The following is a 22,024-nucleotide window of genomic DNA, read 5'->3' as shown; positions in this document are numbered from 1 at the left end:
TCCAGATTTCAGTGCCAACATTCGAAATTAAGACATTGAAACCAATTACCTCTGAGTGCAGCCTAGTTCTCCTACTCTTCTCCATGTGGAATTTATTCACTTCCTGTGTATTTTGTCTTTTCCGCTTAACTGTAGGTTTTCTTTTAGAATGAGTATCTTATATCTATGTTTTTTACAACGTAGGCATTTGGTAAGTGGTTGAAGTAAATAGTAAAATTATAAATAAAAGGATATGCTTAAGTAACTATTTAAAAAGGGGTAAAGACAATTTTATCTTTTAATCAGTTATATATGTTATATATATTTGTACTGGCTGAACATCTGTTCCTTTTCATTATACTACTTTTTAGAGTTTTATATCACAGTTTCTTGTCAGTATGAAGCACTATGAGTATTTTTATTCTTAGCAGTTATTTTAGGGATTGAATTATACATGTGTATGCATCATCTTCATGGCTTCTAAAATTTATTCATTATTAAGTTCTTCACAATATTTTTCTTTAAATGCCATTGTTGTTGTATTTGTGCTTCCCTCAGGCTTTTCTTTGTAGGTGTATTTAAATATAGCAGTCAATGTTTCCAACATTGATGTCTGCAGTGATGCTACTGTTGTGGTGGTTTCACAAATTCTGTTAATTTGTTTCATGCTAATATTGTGAATAGTTTTTGAATATATTTTCAGTTATAGATAATTATCCAATCTAACTAAAAAATGTGTTCAACTAAATTAATAAATAGTAACACAAATTTTCCAGTTTTGAGTATAGTCAACCCCCTTTATCTGTGGTTTCAACCAACTGCAAAGCAAGAAAACAGTTGTCCTTTGATATCTATGGGGGATTGCTTCTAGGACTCCCCTTGGATACCAAAATCTGCAGAAGCTCAAGTGACCCTTACATAAAATGATGGGGTATTTGCATGTAATCTATGCACTTCCTCCAATATACTGTATTGTTTAAAAAATAATGACCAAAAAAAGCCTGTGCTGTTAACCATTCATTTTTTTTCTCTTAAGTATGTTTGTTTTGCAGTTGGTTGAAGCCACAGATGTGGTACCCGTGGGTATGGAAGGCTGACTGTTTTTGGGGAGAGAAATAACAATACAACAATAAAAAATAATATAAATAAAAACAATAGAAATACATAATCCTACAAATTCTAAAGATCTGTCCAGAGCTTTAAAATCGCACCAAAGTCAGAGATTGAAAATCTGGCATCTTTTTGACATAAAAAACATTATTATCATTATTATTATTATTTCTTGGCATAAGAAACTTATTTTCAAAGGAAATCCTTAAAGTACTTTTTTTTTAAAAAAAAATATTGGGTAGTAGCACAGTTGAGGGTTTTTTTTCTCTAAGAATTTGGTGCCTTGATTTTTGGAAAATCACTAAACAATTATTAATATATTACTTGAAATGAAGGTTGATATAATAGTGTCTCTGGAAAAAATTACATAAACTCACTATAAGTTTTTAAAAATTTGATCTAAAAAGTGGTAAGTTTATTGTGTAAAATTTGGAAAATAGAGGCACATATAAAGACAGGGCATTTGTTATCTCACCATTAAGAAACCATGATAAGGATTTTTTGTTTTCTTTCTTTTTCAAAAGGAACAAGGCAAAGCAAAACAAAACGAATTTGATGCTTGCTATAGGTATAATCTTCAATCTTTTTTTTCTTCTCAGAATGTGAGCATTTCTTCATTTTTATACGATGGCTGAACTGGATTCCATCACATAGATAAACTGTAATTTAATTCCTCTGTCAGTAGTTTCCAGGTTTAATTCTTGCATTTAAATTTTTGAATACTACATTTAATTAAAAATACACCTGGCTGTAAATGATAATTTTATATCTGCAAAGTTTATAAATCAGCTTTCTGTAGAAATTTATGTATTTTTAAATTGTTTTGGAGGATCTGGCTCTTCAAAAATAATCCTCATTCCACCCCTGCTTCCCCCCCACACCAGAAAAGAAGCCCTGTAAGTAATTGCATAACAAATATTTTCAAATATGAATTCTCACTAGCAAATTTTTCTGTTAGATTTAAAATTTTACTTTGTCTAGAATAGATGCATCTTTGTTTTTCATGGAATATTTAAAAATATTCCATTTTAATCTTTCAGATGTCTTTTATTTTTGCCTCCTATTAAGAGGACATTTCGCGACTGATTTTGGTATTTTGTTTTGCAGAGTAACAGCTATCCACCAATGTCCGATCCATACATGCCTAGTTACTATGCTCCATCCATTGGATTTCCATATTCTCTTGGGGAAGCAGCATGGTCCACGGCTGGAGACCAGCCTATGCCATATCTGACAACCTATGGACAAATGAGTAATGGAGAACATCATTATATACCGGATGGTGTGTTTAGTCAACCTGGGGCATTAGGAAATACCCCTCCATTTCTTGGTCAACATGGATTTAACTTTTTTCCTGGTAATGCTGATTTCTCTACATGGGGGACAAGTGGATCTCAGGGACAATCAACACAAAGTTCTGCTTATAGTAGCAGTTATGGCTATCCACCTAGTTCTCTTGGTAGAGCTATTACTGATGGACAGGCTGGATTTGGCAATGATACTTTGAGTAAGGTGCCTGGCATTAGCAGTATTGAGCAAGGCATGACTGGACTGAAAATTGGTGGTGACCTGACAGCTGCAGTGACAAAAACTGTAGGTACAGCTTTGAGCAGCAGTGGTATGACTAGCATTGCAACCAATAATGTGCCCCCAGTTAGCAGTGCAGCACCTAAACCAACCTCCTGGGCTGCCATTGCCAGAAAGCCTGCCAAACCTCAACCGAAACTTAAACCCAAGGGCAATGTGGGAATTGGGGGTTCTGCTGTGCCACCACCCCCTATAAAACACAATATGAATATTGGAACTTGGGATGAAAAGGGGTCAGTGGTAAAGGCTCCACCAACCCAACCAGTTCTGCCTCCTCAAACTATAATCCAGCAGCCTCAGCCATTAATTCAACCACCACCATTGGTGCAAAGCCAACTGCCTCAACAGCAGCCTCAGCCACCACAACCACAGCAGCAACAAGGACCTCAGCCACAGGCCCAGCCTCACCAAGTGCAGCCTCAACAGCAGCAGCTGCAGAATCGCTGGGTAGCTCCTCGGAACAGGGGAGCAGGCTTCAACCAGAACAATGGAGCAGGCAGTGAAAACTTTGGTTTAGGTGTTGTACCTGTTAGCGCTTCACCTTCTAGTATAGAAGTGCATCCAGTGCTGGAAAAGCTAAAGGCCATAAACAACTATAATCCCAAAGACTTTGATTGGAACCTGAAGAATGGACGTGTGTTTATAATTAAAAGCTACTCTGAGGATGACATACATCGTTCCATTAAGTACTCTATCTGGTGTAGTACTGAGCATGGTAATAAGCGTTTGGATGCAGCTTACCGTTCCCTGAATGGGAAAGGGCCACTCTATTTACTCTTCAGTGTGAATGGCAGTGGACATTTTTGTGGAGTGGCTGAAATGAAGTCTGTTGTGGACTATAATGCATATGCTGGTGTCTGGTCTCAGGATAAGTGGAAGGGCAAATTTGAAGTTAAATGGATCTTTGTCAAAGATGTTCCCAATAACCAATTACGGCATATTCGCTTAGAAAATAATGACAACAAACCAGTTACCAATTCAAGGGACACTCAAGAGGTACCCCTAGAAAAAGCTAAGCAAGTGCTTAAAATAATTGCTACTTTCAAGCATACCACCTCAATCTTTGATGACTTTGCACATTATGAAAAGCGTCAAGAAGAGGAGGAAGCCATGCGTAGGGTAAGAATACAGTAATTTGTGTGTGTGGGGGGTCTTTGTATTGCTGGTGGGGTGTGTGGATGAGTATTTTTTAATGCCATTTAATATTACATTCTGAATTTAAGAACTTTATTCTCAAGGAAACCGACTACTTAGCTTTAAGAAACAGAACTCTGCAAACAACTTTTGAAAGGGTTTGTATGTGCCCAGTGTGAATTGTTTCTTCTTTCCTTCCCAAGGGTAACCCTTACACTGAATTTGCATCTTGCCTGTTCTTCATACCCTTCAGGTGATAAAAGATCATTGAGTCTCAGTGTTGATCAAAGCTGAATGAGTTGGCATTTATAATAAGCAGACTTTTATGGACTGGCAAGGGGCTCCAATTACTAATCTTATAAATCATATTAATTTTATGAGAATAATGTGTTTAGAGTTTGAAACAACTTTTAAATAAATGTTTGACTATTATTTATTTTGTGTTTATGGGAAATAAAATAGATTTAAACATAAAACTCTTGAAGTATTTTCGTAATTTATATACTTAAAGCACTTGTACAAAAATATAGTGAGGATTGGACTTTCAGAAGGCAGCTTAGAGTTGAGAAGACATAGGCTTTAGAATTAGACTGCAGAATTTGGTTTATAATTCTGTTATTTATCCTCTGTGAGACTCAGGGAAACTTTCTTGAAATTACACACGCTGTTTATTCTTGCATCACGTTGGCCAGCATTTGATCACAGGGTAAGGCAGACAGGGGGATGTTTTCTGTTCCAAAATACAACATAAACTCAGGGTCCTATTTTTAGGTGGAAAGAGAGAATGGATTGCTTTTTTCATAGGCAAAACATTTAAATTTCTTTTTAAAAGAAGCAGGGGTAAAGATAGAAGTTCCAGTAAATAATGTTTGTTACTATGGTAAGATCTATGTAGAAATTAAAATAAAAGTGGAAACTTAGTTTAACTCTATATGTAAAATGTCAGTGATTTGTTGCTGTATGTGAACTTAAACATCTCATGATTTCTTGATTGTGTGCAGCAGAGGAAACTGCCGCATATAACATTCATCAGTGAGTGATATTGAAATAATGATCCTAGAGCAGTACTTTCCAGACCTTAGGGCACATATATTTCAGTTGGGGTGCTTCTTAAAAGTGCAGATTCTTGAGACTCGCCCCCTAGTAAGGACCCTAGTGGTCCCTTACCAAACCAAATTTTTTGTTTTGTTTTGCACTGCAATCTCAACTCCTGGGCTCAGACAGTACTCCTGCCTCAGCTTCTTGAGTAGCTGAGAGTACAGGTGGCATCACCGTCCCCAGCTGATTTTTCTATTTTTTGTGGAGAGAGTCTGGCTCTAGCTCAGGCTAGTCTTGAACTCCTGACCTCCAGCAATCCTCCTGCTTTCCAAAGTACTTGGATTATAGGCTTGAGCCACTGTGCCCAGCCTGGTATACATTTTTATCAAGCATTCTAGGTGATTCTGGTGCTAGTGATTGTTGTGCTGAATTGTTAGAAACTTTGCTTTGGAGTAATACAAATGACTATTTAAGGCTCTGCTGAACCTTCCAAGTAGATTGCTGAATATAATTGAGCTTTCTCCCACTTGTGGGATGCAAGTAAGTATTTTTTGGGGGGGATGTGCTTATTTTAAGATATCTTTCAGCAATATATAGACAACGAAATCTCTTTGGGAAATTGGATGTGAGACTGAAAGATTTGGGGGCGTTCTATTCTTAACACGTTAACTGCCATCTGAGTTATATTTAAGTCATCTTTTGAGCCCATGGCCTTGTGTAGCTTACATAACTCCCATGTCTCTTCACCTTGGGAGCCGTGAGAACTATGTTTCAAGATGCATATAAGTCACGCACAGAAAACGATAAGAAATAACAAATTTTTCATTAAATTAGAAAGGATCATTTTGTTTTTGAAATTTTTATTCTATTTTCCTAATAAAACACTGGGGCCCCAAGGAAAATTTTTTTTTCTGGTGTGGCAGTCAGTGTCTTAAACAGTTGATTGCATGGAAGTGGGTTGGGCTGTTTCCCCCACTACCCCCCATCACCAAAGATGGAAGGAATACTTACCAATATTCGTCTCCCACCACTAAGGAGACAGTCACCTTTGCATATCTTCTCACTTTTCTTACATACTCAGTCTGAAAATTTAGTCCTAGTTTTTTTTTCCCACCCACCACTACCTAGTTTTATCATTTTTATTATTTTAATAATATATAGTTGTCTCAGAAGTTTTCTGTGACAGTTATAGATTATAGCCCTATTATGACATACTGTAGCCATTTACACAACAGTGATTTAAACTTAAATTTTATGTTTGTATTGTTTCATTGTTTGCTGCCAGTTTTTTAAATGTCTAACCCACCTTTGACAGCTTTATTTTGAATCTTATTTTGTTATTTTTAGGTAAAGTGATGTAGTAATACATTTGTAAGCTCTTTCAGATCTATAAAATGCCTTTCTTTGGCCAGCATATGTGAACAACAGTTTAATGCAGTTATAGAATTCTTGGGTCACAGTCTTTTCGCTCAGTACTATAGGCTTTGCTTGATAGTTTTATGGTTTTATGTTATGGAAAAGTCTGAGGCTAGCCTGAATTTTCAGTTTGTAAATAGCTATTTTTGACTGTATGCAAAAAAGATTTTTCTTTCTTTTTGCAATATGAATGTATATGTGAAATGTGTACAATATGAGTTTCTATTATTTTCTTTAATCCTTAGTCTACAGGCCAAGTTTTTATTTTTTTTCTAGTAATGTCAATAAATATGTTGAATCTTTGTCATTGAGTGCCATTGGTTGTTATTTTTCTCTTCATTTGGAGAATTCGAATTTCCATGTCTATTGATTTTCCACGTCCATTTGATTTGCTTTGTGTTGATTCTGTGATTTGCAGGGTGTTCTTCAGTGATCAGTATTAGTTTGCTTACATTATCACATTCAGCTGTTTTCTTAACTGAACCCCTTGAGCCAAAGTTCATTTTGATTTTATTGAGCACGAACATAACTGTATTTAAAGCTTACATCTACTTTGTGTAATGTCATTTTTAGAAACTTTTTTTCTTTTTTCTTTTTTTTTTTTTTTGAGACAGTCTCGCTTTGTTGCCCAGGCTAGAGGCAGTGCCATGGCATCAGCCTAGCTCACAGCAACCTCAAACTCCTGGGCTCAAGCAATCCTGCTGCCTCAGCCTTCCAGGTAGCTGGGACTACAGGCATGCGCCACCATGCCCAGCTAATTTTTTCTATATATATTAGTTGGTCAATTAATTTCTTTCTGTTTATAGTAGAGACGGGGTCTCGCTCTTGCTCAGGCTGGTTTTGAACTCCTGACCTCCAGCAATCTGCCCGCCTCGGCCTCCCAGAGTGCTAGGATTATAGGCGTGAGCCACCGCGCCCGGCCTGAAACTTCTTTTATATTTTCATTTCTTTTTAAAAATTTACATATAGTAAAATTGTAAATTTCCTTGACCTGCCCCTTTATAGTCAAGTCCTGCCCAATTGCTGAACCACCGATCTATTCTTTGTCCCTATAAGGTATTTTCTATATTTTCATATAAATGGGATTATACATATATTTTTTATTTTATACATTTTATATATTTATATATAATATATTCTATATGATATAGAATTTATGTTTATATTATATATTTTATATATAATAATTTAATACTGGCTTCTTTTACTAAGCACAATAGTGATTCATCTATGATGTTACATGTATCAATTCTGTGTTCCTTTTTTAATTCCATTTATGTAATATTCCATTATATGGATGTACCATAGTGTATTTATTCCATTCATCCTTTGAAGGATGATCGTTTCCATTTTTGGCAGAATGCAAATAAAACTCATGTAAATGTGTACACATCCTTAAAAGATTTTTTTGAAAAATCATACAGTAAAATTCATTTTTTTTGAATGGGTGTTTTTAGCTCTATGAATTTTAACACTTGCAGATTTGTGTAATCACATCAGCTAGGATACAGAACACTTTCATAATCCCCCAAACTTCCCTTATTCTAGTCTTTTTTTATTCACATTCTTCTCCATAGCCTACAGCTACTGATCTGGACTCATAGTTTTGTTATCTCTTTTGTGGGGAGATGGGGGAAAGCCTCAAGACTTTTTGGGCTTTTTTTCTGTTCATTATTGAACCAGGAAGAGGATCATCCAAACCAGGTATTTGCTTCAAACTAGGTACTTCTCCCCAACTCTTTCTTTAATTCCTGATGTTAGTTGCATATACCTTTCCCCTTGCAAATGTTGGATGGGCAAATCATGCTGTAATTTGACTTTACCAGTTAAATGATTAATTAGCCTGTGAAAATTTAGAAGGGAGAGGCAGTACAAATGGATACTGCTGGTATTTGATTTTCCTATAAGTTTGAACCCACTATGTCAGGAACCAGTGTCCCTTGCTTACTAACTGGTTAGCATGTGGGTTACCATGTGTTTTTGCCCAGTTTTCTTGCTGATGCTGTTATCCCTTGTCCAGGCAGAATTTGTAGATTCGTTTGTGGATTTTCTTTTTGATATGCTTGCATTTGGGCTTTGTTAGCATAACTGCTTTCAGACACTCTTGGTGTCCCAGTGATGAAGGATATACTCTCTGTCTATTCTCAGTCTTCAGTGGCTCCATCAAAAAGGGCACAAATTTGTAGTGTTTTGCAAGGATTTTCTTTACTTTTTACACCTTTTTTTTTTTAAAATAAAAGTAGTTACAAGTCATTATTAGTGTCTTCTTTAATATGAACCCATCTGTCTTGTATTTAGCTGAAATGTCTCAAAGCTGCTGGTATGTGGATGTCATATTTTCCCAGATGCACATCTTGCAGACCTTGGGTAAAAGTCAAGTATCTTGATAAACAAGACACAAACAGCACTAATTGTGAAATAAAAGGTTGATAAATTTGACCAGATTAAAATTCTTTCATCAAAAGATACTTTAAAGAAAGTTTAAGAAGACATGTTTTTGAAAATACTGAAAGAAATTTGAATATAACTGACTAAAGATTAGTATCAAGGCTATATAAAGAACTGTGACTCAATTTAAGAAAAAGATAACCCAATAGAAAAATAGGTAAAAGATATGGATAGGCATTTAATGAGACAGGAAACACATATGGCTAATAAGTATATAAAGCCTTATTAAAAATCAGGGAAATATTTTTCTACATATATTGATGATTTAAAAAAATTAGGGAAATAGAAGTCAGGGCTGCAGTGAGCAATCATTTTGCATTTTCTTATGAAGGTTAACATTCATATACCTTATAATTCAGCTGTTCTCTTGTGGGATAAATACCTAATAGAAGTTTACCAAATATTCCAGAAAACATGTATAAGAATATTATTAGGAGCACAATCAACAGTAGTAAAAAAATGGCAACAATTCAAATGTTCATTAGTATGAAAATGGCCAAATACTCTGGTGCTACAGTAACAACAGTGGAATGATTGAAAAGATAGTTACATGCAACAATATGGGTGAATCTTTTTTTCTTCCTCTTTTTTTTGTTTTGGAAATAAATTTAGGAGAATAAGAATAGTGTGTAAAACATTCATATACTTTTTATCCAGATTCACCTGTTATTAACATCCATTCCTATTTGTTTTATGGTTCTTTTTGAAGCACTTGAGAATAAGTTCCATATATCATGGCTCTTTCCCTCAAAAAACTATAGTGTATGTTTGCTAGTAATAAGGATATTTCTCTTAGAAAACGACAATATTCTGATATTGATCCACATTTGATCCACAGAGTCCTGTATTTTTTTCTTTCTAGTAGAGGATCCAGTCTAGGATCAAGTGAAGGACCTAAATTGTCAAAACGATTTTGAATAATAAGAACAAGTTTGAAGGCTTATGCTAACCTGACATCAAATTTTTGCCTTCTCCAAGTTTGGGGGGAATTTTTCCTGTTTTTTTTTTTAATAGAAGTTTCATTGTTCTAAATTTTATATTTTGTGGTTATTGTAGGCTTTATTTCTTCTGTATATTCATATTTTTCTTTAAAATCTTGAGCCTGTTTATTTTATTTTTTTTTTTTAAAGATATACATTGTAACCAAGAGCCTGTTTATGATAACAAGACAGGGACTTTAAAAAGCTAATTCCATATCTTATCATTGCTAGATATTTTTTACTGACTTGTTTTTCTCCTGATTATTTTGGCAGTGGAAGTTCCCCTGCTTGCCTTCCCAGCCAACAGGACTCTTCCTGTGGAGAAGCCAACCTAACATACTTTGTCTGCTTATATAAAACTTGGAATGTCAGGCCCTCTATTTTAGAGTAAAAGATATTGGTGAAACTTCAAACTGCAGAAGTCCATGCCAGTTAGTATTTGTATAGTTCTTAGATGTGAAGACAGTTTTGATATATTTTAGTAAAATCAAATCAAGCTTGATGTCAGAACGATCAAGGCAAACCCATTAAAAGAAATGCATAATTGAGGGGCAAATGATAAATTATAAATCAAAGTTGTAGTTTTTATTGTTAAGAAGGATTCCTGTGTACAACAAACAGCAAACCAGAAAGTGTTCTTGGAAATTATGGACATGATTGTCAAAATACAAAGTCTGTAAGTAGATAAAATAAAATGCTCATGTTTTAGATTCAGTTGATGATAATGGGATTTCAAATCAGGGAAAATTTACAAATGTGGAGCAATAGAGATGAAAATATAAAAGGTGAAAGATGTAGTGGAAAGGGAGGTGGTCTAGTATCTCAATAAAAATCATTAAAAGAGTATAGGAAAAAACAAAGGGAAGAATGGTTAAAGAAAAAATTTCAGAGCCAAAAGATACATGTTTTCAGATGGAATGGGCTTACTGAGTGACCAGTTTAGTATAAAACTTAAAAAAAAAAGGATAAAGAGAAAGTCTTAACGTTTTCCTGAGCAAAAAACAAATTACCTACAAAGGAAGGAGAATGAGACTGTCATTAGGATTTTTCTCATTTACAATCCTGCATATTCAATGTAAAATTTTATTTCAGGTTGGAAGGGAGTTGGGCATAGAATTACACCTGTAAAGATGAATACATAATTGTATCAGTGAAGTGGGGTGCAGGGTCGGGGGAACAAAATAAAGGAATTCAGGTTTATAAGAACTTGGCCACATACCCTTCATGTAAGTTACTTGACATATTTCAGCAGAATAAAAAAGGAATTCAAGAAAGATAACACCGCCTGATAACACCTGGTTGTATTAGAACAAATACATCTCAATAGAGACCCTATGTGCATTTGAGTCAAGTCTTCATTGTTTACAGTGCATCTGAGGACTTCTGGCATCTCACCTTATCTACCAGTGGGCATTGTGATCCTTCAAGCCTGAGATATGAAATGGTTGGGAACTACTGGCCTTGAAGAAGTGAAGGAAGCTTAAAAAAATTATAGATAGCTTTGGAACATGAACTCTGAAAGAGCAGGACCGGCTTTGTTCTCTGCTGAATCCCTAGCTCCTAGAAAAATGCAGAGCACATAGTAGGTGTGAAATAGATGTTTGTTAAATGAATAAATGCTTTGGAGAATCTTATTAGATTTCCTTTTGCAAAGTTTGAGTACCATAGAGTTTTTCCTTCTTTTGTACTATTTAAGGGATCCTTCAAGGTATATAACAAATGTCTATTGGTTTTTCCATTTGTAGAAATGGATAATAGGATATAAAAGATTTACTTCTGTTTAGAACAAAATGTTACAAGATGGAATGGGAAGGAAAGGTTTCAGGAAGGGTAAATCACTTATTTTCTTATCTTTCTAAAGGCAACATAATTAATTGTTTAAAGATGGTATGTTAAAGAAATACTGCCCTAAGGCTAGGCAAGATGGCTAGCTAGCTATTCTCCTAGAAAGAGATGGAGCCCTGCAGTTTGTGCAGAAATAACCAAGGTATAATTGTAATAAAATCTGTATTAAACACAAATTACTTTCTAGAATCCTCTATGTATATCAGTCATGTATGCTATTATATAGTTGTGTATTTCTGAAGACTCAAGATTTAGTGCCTGGTATTAATATATTTTTTTTTCGTATTTGGAACAACTTTGATTTTAAGATGAGGTAATGTTAGGTCTGTCTTAAGTACTCAAGTTTGTGTTAACATACAAGAAATTATTTAAGCCATAATTATATCTATGACAACAGTAAGCATTTTTCTGGCAGTTGTGCCCTTATTTTTAATAATACTGTAATTGTGAACACTCATCATTAAATTGAATGGAATTTCAGTAGCAGTTGTTCCTAAGTATACGTGCGGAATTCTAGGACCACCATGTATACCAAAATCCACACATAACTGAAGTCCCATAGTCTCTATATACATGGATTTCATATCCTTTGAATACTGTAGTTTTGATCTGAGTTTGGTTGAAAAAAGTCTGTGTATAAGTGGACTTTCACAGTTAAAACCTGTGTTGTTAAAGGTTTTCTTCCTCTTTAGTAAATACACAATGACTTAAGAAATATCTTAAGTTTCAGAAAATATTAATTTAAATATTGAATTATCCCTCTTTAATAATTTATTTTAAACATGACATGCAGTTTCTTAATTTAGAATACATGTGTCCGAGAAAAGAAAATATTTTTTTCATGAAAAGAGAGCAGTAGCTATTGAAGGTAAGGTTTATTCTTCAGTAAGTATAAGTTGAGGCACTTAACTGTTTTTACCTATTCCTTGGAATGGCTTAAATATTTTTTCATCTGTATAGATCTTTTGTGTATTTTACCTTACTCATACAATGAATATTGTTGAAGATAAGGAAAGATGCCATAGCTCTTTTTCCCTGACAGTTCTGGATTTATGCTAATATTACATATTCGGGGTTTGCTACTGATGGGTCTAATGAATATAGATAGTGCTGTTGTGAATTGTTGTACTAATTACCTATTGTTGCCTAACAAATTTCTCCAGAACTCTAGCTTAAAACACATAGTTTACAGTTTGTATATTCATGAATCTGGGCAAAGCTTGGTGGGTCCTTTAGGGTATCTCACAGGCTGCAGCTTTGATATCTCACAGGGCTGGACCAGGGCTCTCATCTGAGACTTGAAGCAGACTCCTGTGGTTGTTGGCAGAATTCACTTCCTTAAGGGTTGTTGGACTGAAAGCTTAGGTTCTGTTGGCTGTTGGCCAGAGGCTGTGTTAGCACTCCTCACTGCTTATGGGCCTTTCTCACAAGGAGGCTTGTTTTGTCAAAATGAGCAAACCGAGGAGGCAGTACCTAGCAAGACAGAAGTCACAGTCTTTTCTAACTTAGTAACAGAAGCAACATCCTGTCATCTCTGCCTAATTTTGTTGATTAGAAGCAAGTCATTCATTAGGTCCAGCCCACATGGAAGGAGATTATGCATTAGAGATTAGATATTGAATTGAATATTGAAGGAGATTGAATACCAGGATGCAGATCTTTGGGAACCATGTCAGAAATTGCCTGCCTGCCACAATTACTTTTAAACCTTTTCATTGATGGACCATGTGGTTGTATCAAATCATGGTACCTGATTTGAATTTATGGTGTTCTGGGCACTATTTTTTTTTTTTTTTTTTTTTTGAGACAAGTCTTACTCTGTTGCCCGGGCTAGAGTGCCATGGCATCAGCCTAGCTCACAGCAGTCTCAAACTCCTGGACTCAAGTGATCCTCCTGCCTCAGCCTCCCGAGTAGCTGGGACTACTGGCATGCGCCACCATGCCCGGCTAATTTTTTCTATATATTTTTAGTTGGCCAATTTCTATTTTTAGTAGAGACGGGGATCTCACTCTTGCTCAGGCTGATTTTGAACTCCTGACCTTGAGTGATCCACCTGCCTCTGCCTCCCAGAGTGCTAGGATTACAGGCGTGAGCCACTGAGCCTGGCCTGGGCAATATTTTTATGATTATCAGATCTTTAAATATTTATTTGTAAACTAAAAAGTTAGATTAAAGCCTTACTTAATTTTAAAAATTTCATCTTTATCTCTAGTGAAAATTATTTTGATTGGGATTATCAGTAAGTCAAGGTGGATTTTTGAGCCTGGCCTTGAATGATGTGATAGGATCAAGAAAGGCTTTCAGAGCATAGGGTGTTGTGATATATTGAAGTTGTCATCTAAAAGAGGTAAAACTGGCAGGGATGGGAAGCAGTACAGAAAAAGAGAAACTTAGAAAGATTAATCGTGAGTTGAAGAAATCTTTATTCAGCAGGCATTTTTGAACAAGCTACCATGTGTTAGACATTAAGGGATAGAGCTCATTAAGAAAATTCCTGTCATGAAGCTCAAGTCTAGTGGTTGTGAGGAGTAATTTTAAAAGGTTTTTTTTTTTTTTGAGACAAAGCCTTGCTCTGTCCTTCCAGCTAAAGTGTAGTGGCGTCATCACAGCTCATTGCAACCTCAAACTCCTGGGCTCAAGTGATCCTCCTGCCTCAACCTCCTAAGTAGCTGGGACTACATGCGCACACCACCAGACCTGGCTAATTTTTCTATTTTTAGTAGAGACGGGGTCTTGCTCTTGCTCAGGTTGGTCTCAAACTCAAGGTGGTCCTGCGCTCAAGCAGTCCTCCCACCTTGCCCTCCCGGTGTGCTAGGATTACAGGTGTGAGCCATGTGCCCAGCCTTTAAAAGTTTTTAAGCAGGAAAATTATGTACAAATGAAAGGTATGTTGAAGTATCAATTTAGAAATAGCTATTATATGTATTTATTATAGACATGTATTATGTTTTCAATTACATGTGAACTGTGAACTATAGTAAAACCTTTATTTTACTATTTTTCTGTTTTGTTAGTACGAGTAACATTATATGCATAAAACTCTGCTTTTTATGTGGTCTCTAGCTAGATAGATATCGTTTATCAGATGTCGAGTTAATCTCTTCATTGTAGAAAATCTCCACCAAATTTTACTATGTTGCACTCTAATTTCTGAGCGAAATTGACTTCACTGTGTCTTGGCAGAAAACTTTGAATTTATTGAAAACTGAACTCGAGCATCTTACACATTTGACATACTCAATATTGATGTGCTTTCTGCTGCATTTGAAATAAGAGGAGAAAATGGAAAGAAGCATTATGAAATCCTAGGCTACAAAAAAGCTACTAGTGAATAATTTTACTTGTGGAAAAACAGTCTACATAATGTAGTAATTATTTTTATTTTGTCATAAAGACTTCAAAATCTGACATCCAAAATTGAATTGCATATGGATTACTTTGCTTTTCTTGAAAAGCTGCTGTTACCAGGTCTTTTTTCCTGAGATTTTTATTAGCAGTCCACTTCTATTACCATATATTTGGATCCTGCAGGTTCTTAACTGTGTTTCCTGACTCATTCAGTAGATAAATATTAAAGGTTACCCGTAAGCCACCAAAGATAAATAGTCCTTACTCTGTAGAACTCAGTCTGCTTGGAGAGACAAACATATATTTCCTCTCAGGAGAATTTTATAGTTTTCAGTGTTGAGGGCCTGCATATCTTTTGTTAAATTTATTTCTAAGTATTTTACACTTTTTGATGCTTTTGTAAATAAAATTATGTTTTCAGTTTTTATTTCTAGTTGTTTGCTGCTATGTCCTTGTATCCAGTGATGTTGCTAAATTCACTTAGTCTAGTAGTTTTAGTAATAATATCCTTATGATTTTCTAACAATCATGTTGTCTACAAATTGAGACCATTATGTTTCTTTTTGATCTTTATGTTTTTCTTGCCATTTTATTTTAAATATGGTATTAAGTAGGAAATTAAGTAAAAACTATAGAAACAAAATTAGACTAAACATAAAAAATTATGTGACGACTGATGGTGTTTTGCTGAACTAAATCAGCTCAAAACATGAATTTAGTTCTAAGTCCTACAGCCATGATCCTAGTCTCCTTGAACCACTTAAACGTTATTTCTGTTCTACGCCATTTTTTTCTATTTGAATGTCTTAACTTTTCCCTTTTTTTATAGTACTTTTGAGTTTATTTGATCTTTGGTGGACATAAATGAATATTAATATATATTAGACTGCATTAACTATTTCCTCAAAACTAAAATACTTATTTTATAAATACAGACTTGGGTACTAGAATCTTTTAAAGTAGTTCTATATTATAGTGTGATCTTACAGAGATGATCAGGAATGTTAGAGCCTCATTAAAATGGAAACGTAAGTTTAAAAATGCGAAGCGTTGATTTCCAAAAGCAGAACCTCTCCATTCCCAAAGCATAATCATTGTCCTTTTCCCTGATAACTGTATGGTTTTGAATTTGTTTTACAGTGCAGAATTGGCTTGTTTCCTTTACTTTTTTATTTTTTAATTTCAGAATATTACTAGGGTACAAATGTTTTGGTTACATGAATTGCTTTTGTACATTTTGAGTCAAAGTTATAAGTGTGTCCATCATATAGAGTGCATTGTACCCATTAGGTGTGAATTTAGCCATCCCCTCCCTTTTCCTTCCCACCCGCTTCCATTACACTTTTTCTTTTGCTTTCTTAATGCAAAAGGATCTGTCATGATGTTGGGGCAGTACTTGCAAGATGTTTATCTCTAAGTATAATATTATAGCACTTAGACTTTTGAGGCTTGGGTTTTATCTGTTACTGCCCTTGTTCTACTCTATAGCATGAATTTTTCTAGGCCTTTCAGCCACCTATGCAGATTTCATTCCTGGTAAATCATTACTTTTTCTGAAGAATTGAATCTGTTACATGTTTTCATTGTTCACCTGTAAACCTTGTCTTTTCTTGAAACATGCATACTGCTTTTTTATACTTTAAAAATATATTAATAGTCTTGATATATTCCTTGTTTTTAACTTTCGGGTGACATTTAACACTTTTACCGTCATAAATAATAAAGTGAAGCAGGGTAGCCATTAAAATAACACTACCTTATAGAATACATTTATTTCATATTTCTGCCATGTAATATTTGGTATTTGGGTGTTGTATGTAGGCTATATTTTTCTAAATTTAGTGGTGATTTTTAAAAACTTTATTTTGAAATAATTTTACATTTACAGAAATGTTTTAAAGATAATACTGGGAATTTCTATAAATCCTTTATTCAGTTTCCCCTAATATTAACATGTACATAATCATAGTATCTTATCTAAACTAAGAGATTAACATTGGTACAATACTATTAAACTAAATATGTGTTTAATAGTAACACTATCAGGCACAGACTTTTTCCAGATTTCCCCAGTGTTCTCACTAATATCCTTTTCTGTTTTAAGATCCAATCTGGACACTAAGATTGCATTTAGCTGTCATGTCTTTTTAGTCTCCTTCAAGCTATGCAGGCTATTATGTATGGCTTCTCTATCTTTCCTTATTTCTCATTTTAAACGACACTGTTCAGATGTGTTTTAAGTTGTCCCCCAGTTTGATTGGTGTTTTCTCATGATTAGATTGAGGTTATGGATTATGGGGAAGAATACCAAAGAAGTGATGTCTTTCTCATCATATGTAACTGTTTACTAGTGATGTTAACTTTGATTACTTAGAGTGTTGTCTGCTAGGTTTCTCCACTGTGTCCTATTTTCTCCTTTACATGCTCTATTCCTAAAAGCAAGTCACTATGTGCAACCTGTGCTCACAAGGAGGAAAACAAACCCCACCTCATGTAGTGAGGAGTATCAAAGAATTTGTGAAATTTTTTATTGTTGCCGTTTGTCACCCTTCCATTTGTTGTTTTTCCTACTTCTAGAATATTCATTTTGTCTTGGATCTGTCCTCTAGTTCTCTTTGTGTGTGTGTGTGCTTTCCATTTCATTTTTCCTGCTCTGTGATGTGAGATATTTCCTGGATTTTAATATTCTATACCATAAATGAGTCAGTGACCATTTCCCTCTTTAATTCATCTATTGAATTTTTCAATTTGAAAATCAGATTTCTCAGCCACAGAAAGTGTTTTCTTCTGTGTGTGTGTTTGTTGCATTTGGATCTCAGGTGTCTGCTTGCTTGCTGTTTTTCTTTTTTTTTTAAGGCATTTACTGCTTCCTTCAGTTCTATTCTATTGCACCTGTGTCCTCGGTGTTTATCCTCATTTTCCTTCTAAATGCTGTGGCTTCCTAGATACACAGTTGTCTTTTCCCTTGTGGCTCATTTGGCCTCCAGTCGGTTACTGAAATATTCCTAATGGTGATAAACCTGCAGATGATTAGAAGGAAAATAAGCTGTGCACATCATTTGCTGTCATGTTAAAGGCAAGCTGTTGGCCCCACTTAAGACATTGAAGAAAGTCTTTATATTCCACCTTTTCCCTAGTTTGAAGACTAGGGAGGTGTTAGCTCCTTTGTCGTTAACTTCTTTCAAAAAGATAAAAGCTGGGGTAAACTTCCTCTTGGGTTCATCTCCATAAACCACAATGTCCTGGTCTTTGCCCTGGGATCCTCTGTTTGGTTTCCGGTGTTATTTGCTCAGTTCAGGGTGGGGAAGAAGCCTTATACTATCCAGTATTTTCCTCAGAGACTCATTAGCCCTCAATTCTCAGAATCTGCCTGGTTAGGCTTAGTGCTGTTAATGGAAAAGTGTTGAGGGTGTGTGAGGGAGGGAATTCTCCACAAATCATTTTTTGAGGTTTCAGTCATTATTAAAAGTAAAAATTGAGTTCTGTAAATCACTTTGGAAAGAGGAGAGTATATGTGTATAAAGTGACTTTTTCTGAACTGTTACTAGGGATTTAGTCTATCTCTAGGTATACTGGATCATGGCTGTTTCATGTAATTCAAGTTTCCTTCATCTCTTTGTTACTTTCCAACAATACATCAGTACATTTTATTATGATGTCAGTTGTATAATATGGACCTCATTTTATAATAACACCAAAAGTTAGTGATACCACTGATAGCTCATCATTTTTTAGTCTCATATTTCTCGTAGTCTTTCTATAGCTGATAGCATGCCCATAGATATATAAAATATGTGTTTAATAGTAACACTATCAGGTACAGTCCATCTTGGTAATATAAACATGAGGGTTTTTTGGTCTTAAAGCAGAGGTTCTTTAAAAATGGGTAGACTCCTGGAGGACTTGAGTTCTATTGATGGACGTTTGCCATGCATTGAGGGCTTTGAAATTTGGATTCCCACCCTGGACCTTTCCTCTTATCTCCAGGCTCATGTATCCAGTTGCCTGTTTGACATCTTTTTTGTTGTCTTATAAGCATCTTAAATTTAGTGTAACTCATGTTTCTTTGCCAGACCTTCTCTTTCTTATTAGAGGGATAGATAATACTAAAAATTCTGGACTCATAATTGATACTTCTAATTCTAATTCCTTATCTAATCAGTAAGTCTTGTTGACTGTGCCTTCAAATGTATGCCAAATCCAAGCACTTCTTACTAGCTGTACCTCTTTTATTTATTTATTTTGTTTTGAGACAGAATCTCACTCTTTTGCCCGGGCTAGAGTGCCATGGCATCAGCCTAGCTCACAGCAACCTGAAACTCCTGGGCTCAAGCGATCCTTCTGCCTCAGCCTCCCAAGTAGCTGGGACTACAAGCATGCACCACCATGCCCAGCTAATTTTTTTCTATATATTTTTACATGTCCAGCTAATTTCTCTCTATTTTTAGTAGAGACGGGGTCTCGCTCTTGCTCAGGCTGGTTTTGAACTCCTGACCTTGAGTGATCTGCCTGCCTTGGCCTCCCAGAGTGCTAGGATTACAGGTGTGAGCCACCATGACCGGCCTCTACCTCTTTTAAGGTAAATTTTGTTATAATCCTTCCTATTTGTTGATATATCGGCATTAATATTTTTTTGCTAATCAGTCTGTATGACATTTATACTTCATTTCTTTTTTAAAATTAATTATTCCAGAGATTTTTCTGTTGCTTTTTTCCTCCCCCTAAAAAACACCAGATTTTATTTACAGAAAATATGATAATGTATGATACTGTTCCTTTTGTGGTTCATTGTACACCCTGGGTAAAATGTGCACCTTGCAATTATTTTTTTCAGTTTTTTGAATTCTATATGTTCAATCTGTATTTTTACTAACATGTCTGCCTTACCAGTTACTAAGAAATGTGTTAAATTCTCCTGCTATCCTTATGAATTTGTCAGGTTCTTATGATGCTGACAACTTTCAATATATTTAAAATGGTCTTGTTAGTTTAATATTTTAATAGCTTTTCAAAAACTATTATTCAGTATGTAGTGACCATTTTTATTTTCAACAGTGGTTTTTGCCTTTAAGTCCATTTTGTCTGATATTAATATAGTTGCATAAGTCTTCATTTGGTTTGTGTTGTCATGTCTCCATTAATTTTAACTTTTGTCTTTATGTTTTAGCTTTATTTCTTGTAAATTATGTATAATGGGGTCTTTCAAAATTCTGAGCTGATATCTTATGGTTTCATTGCTGAGCCTCCATTTATTGTGATTCCTCATATAAATGTATAAACGATATTTTTTTTGCCTTATTTTGTGCTTTCTAGTTAATCTAGATCTTTCAAGTTCCCTCCCTTTTTTCCATCCTTTTGGATTAAGTTCTCTTTATTTTCCCCTTTTCTTGTTCACTGAGTTAGAAATATACATTATATATATAGATGTATTATATATGTAATGTCTATGTTTTAGTGATTCAGTTAAAGTACATAGTTATTATAGTTCAAACTGAAACAGCATCTCCAACTTCAATTTATTTATTTATTTTTTTTTTTTTAATTTTTTTTTTTTTTATTTTGGCATATTATGGGGGTACAGATTTTAAGGTTTCAATAAATGCCCATTCCCCCCCTCCCCCCAAAAGTCTGAGTCTCCATCATGACCATCCCCCAGATGGTGCACATCTCACTCACTATGTATGTATATACCCGCCCCCCTCCCCCCTCCCACCTGCCCAATACCCTATTACTGTAGCACCTATGTGTCTACTTAGGTGCTACTCAGTTAATACCAGTTTGCTGGAGAATATATCTGGTGCTTGTTTTTCCATTCTTGGGATACTTCACTTAGTAGTATGGGTTCCAGCTCTAACCAGGAAAATATAAGGTGTGCTATATCACCATTGTTTCTTAGAGCTGAATAGTACTCCATGGTGTACATATACCACATTTTATTAATCCATTCTTTGATTGATGGGCACTTGGGCTGTTTCCACAGCCTTGCAATTATGAATTGTGCTGCTATAAACATTCGAGTGCAGGTGTCTTTTTTGTAGAGTGTCACTGGATCATTTGGGTAGATGCCCAGCAATGGGATTGCTGGATCAAATGGTAGATTCACTTGGATCGCTTTAAGGTATCTCCATATTGCTTTCCACAGAGGTTGAACTAGTGTGCAGTCCCACCAGCAGTGTAGGAGTGTTCCTCTCTCTCCGCAACCACGCCAGCATTTATTGTTTGGAGATTTTTTGATAAAGGCCATTCTCACTGGGGTTAAGTGATATCTCATTGTGGTTTTGATTTGCATTTCCCTGATGATTAGAGATGTTGAGCATTTCTTCATATGTTTGTTGGCCATTCTTCTGTCTTCTTTAGAAAAATTTCTGTTCAAGTCCTTTGCCCACTTTTTAATGGGGTTATTTGATTTTTTCTTCCTAATTTTCGTGAGTTCTAAGTATATTCTAGTTATCAGTCCCTTATCGGATGCATAGGATGCAAAAATTTTCTCCCATTCTGTAGGCTGTCTGTTTACTTTCATGACTATTTCTTTGGCTGTGCAGAAGCTTTGTAGTTTGATCATGTCCCATTTATTTATTTTTGTTGCTGCTGTGATTGCCTTTGGGGACTTCTTCATAAACTCTTTGCCCAGGCCGATGTCTAGGAGAGTGTTTCCAACTTTTTCCTCTAGAGTTCTAATAGTTTCATATCTTAGGTTTAAGTCTGTTATCCAGCGTGAGTTGGTTTTTGTGAGAGGTGAAAGGTGTGGGTCCTGTTTTAGCCTTCTACAGGTGGCTATCCAGTTTTCCCAGCACCATTTATTGAAGAGGGATTCTTTTCCCCAGCGTATGTTTTTGTCTGCTTTGTCAAAGATGAGATGGCTATATGAGGATGGTTTTATATCAGGATTCTCACATCTGTTCCACTGGTCAATATTCCTGTTTTTGTGCCAATACCATATTGTTTTAATTACTACAGCTTTGTAGTATAGTTTGATATCTGGCATATTAATGCCTCCCATTTTGTTTTTGTTGCCTAGAATTGCTCTTGATATTCGGGGTCTTCTTTGGTTCCATACGAAGCGTAAAATTATTTTTTCCATATCTGTGAAGAATGCTGATGGGATTTTAATAGGTATTGCATTGAATCTGTAGATCAG

The 22,024-nt window shown here is 35.2% G+C and overlaps 1 protein-coding gene across 7 annotated transcripts in view; it reads left to right on the top strand.

Annotated features, from left to right (window-relative positions):
* YTHDF3 (YTH N6-methyladenosine RNA binding protein F3) overlaps positions 1–22,024 on the top strand; it is a 42,418-nt gene that overhangs the window by 14,585 nt on the left and 5,809 nt on the right. For 4 of the 7 annotated variants that reach the window (XM_076005268.1, XM_020288819.2, XM_076005266.1 and 1 more), the window contains 2 exons: positions 2,197–3,795; positions 4,014–4,286. In XM_076005268.1, the coding sequence (XP_075861383.1) occupies positions 2,197–3,795; positions 4,014–4,067 (1,653 nt within the window). In that variant the 3' untranslated portion in view covers positions 4,068–4,286. Of the gene's footprint in view, positions 1–2,196; positions 3,796–4,013; positions 4,287–22,024 lie in introns of those variants that run through there. The other 3 variants (XM_076005269.1, XM_076005270.1, XM_076005267.1) reach the window with 1 other exon arrangement.

The sequence above is a fragment of the Microcebus murinus genome, chromosome 7 (genome assembly GCF_040939455.1).
Source record: "Microcebus murinus isolate Inina chromosome 7, M.murinus_Inina_mat1.0, whole genome shotgun sequence".
Classification (NCBI taxonomy): Eukaryota; Metazoa; Chordata; class Mammalia; order Primates; family Cheirogaleidae; genus Microcebus; species Microcebus murinus.
Note: the sequence above shows the minus strand (reverse complement) of the source record. Positions and strands in the feature narration are given on the sequence as shown.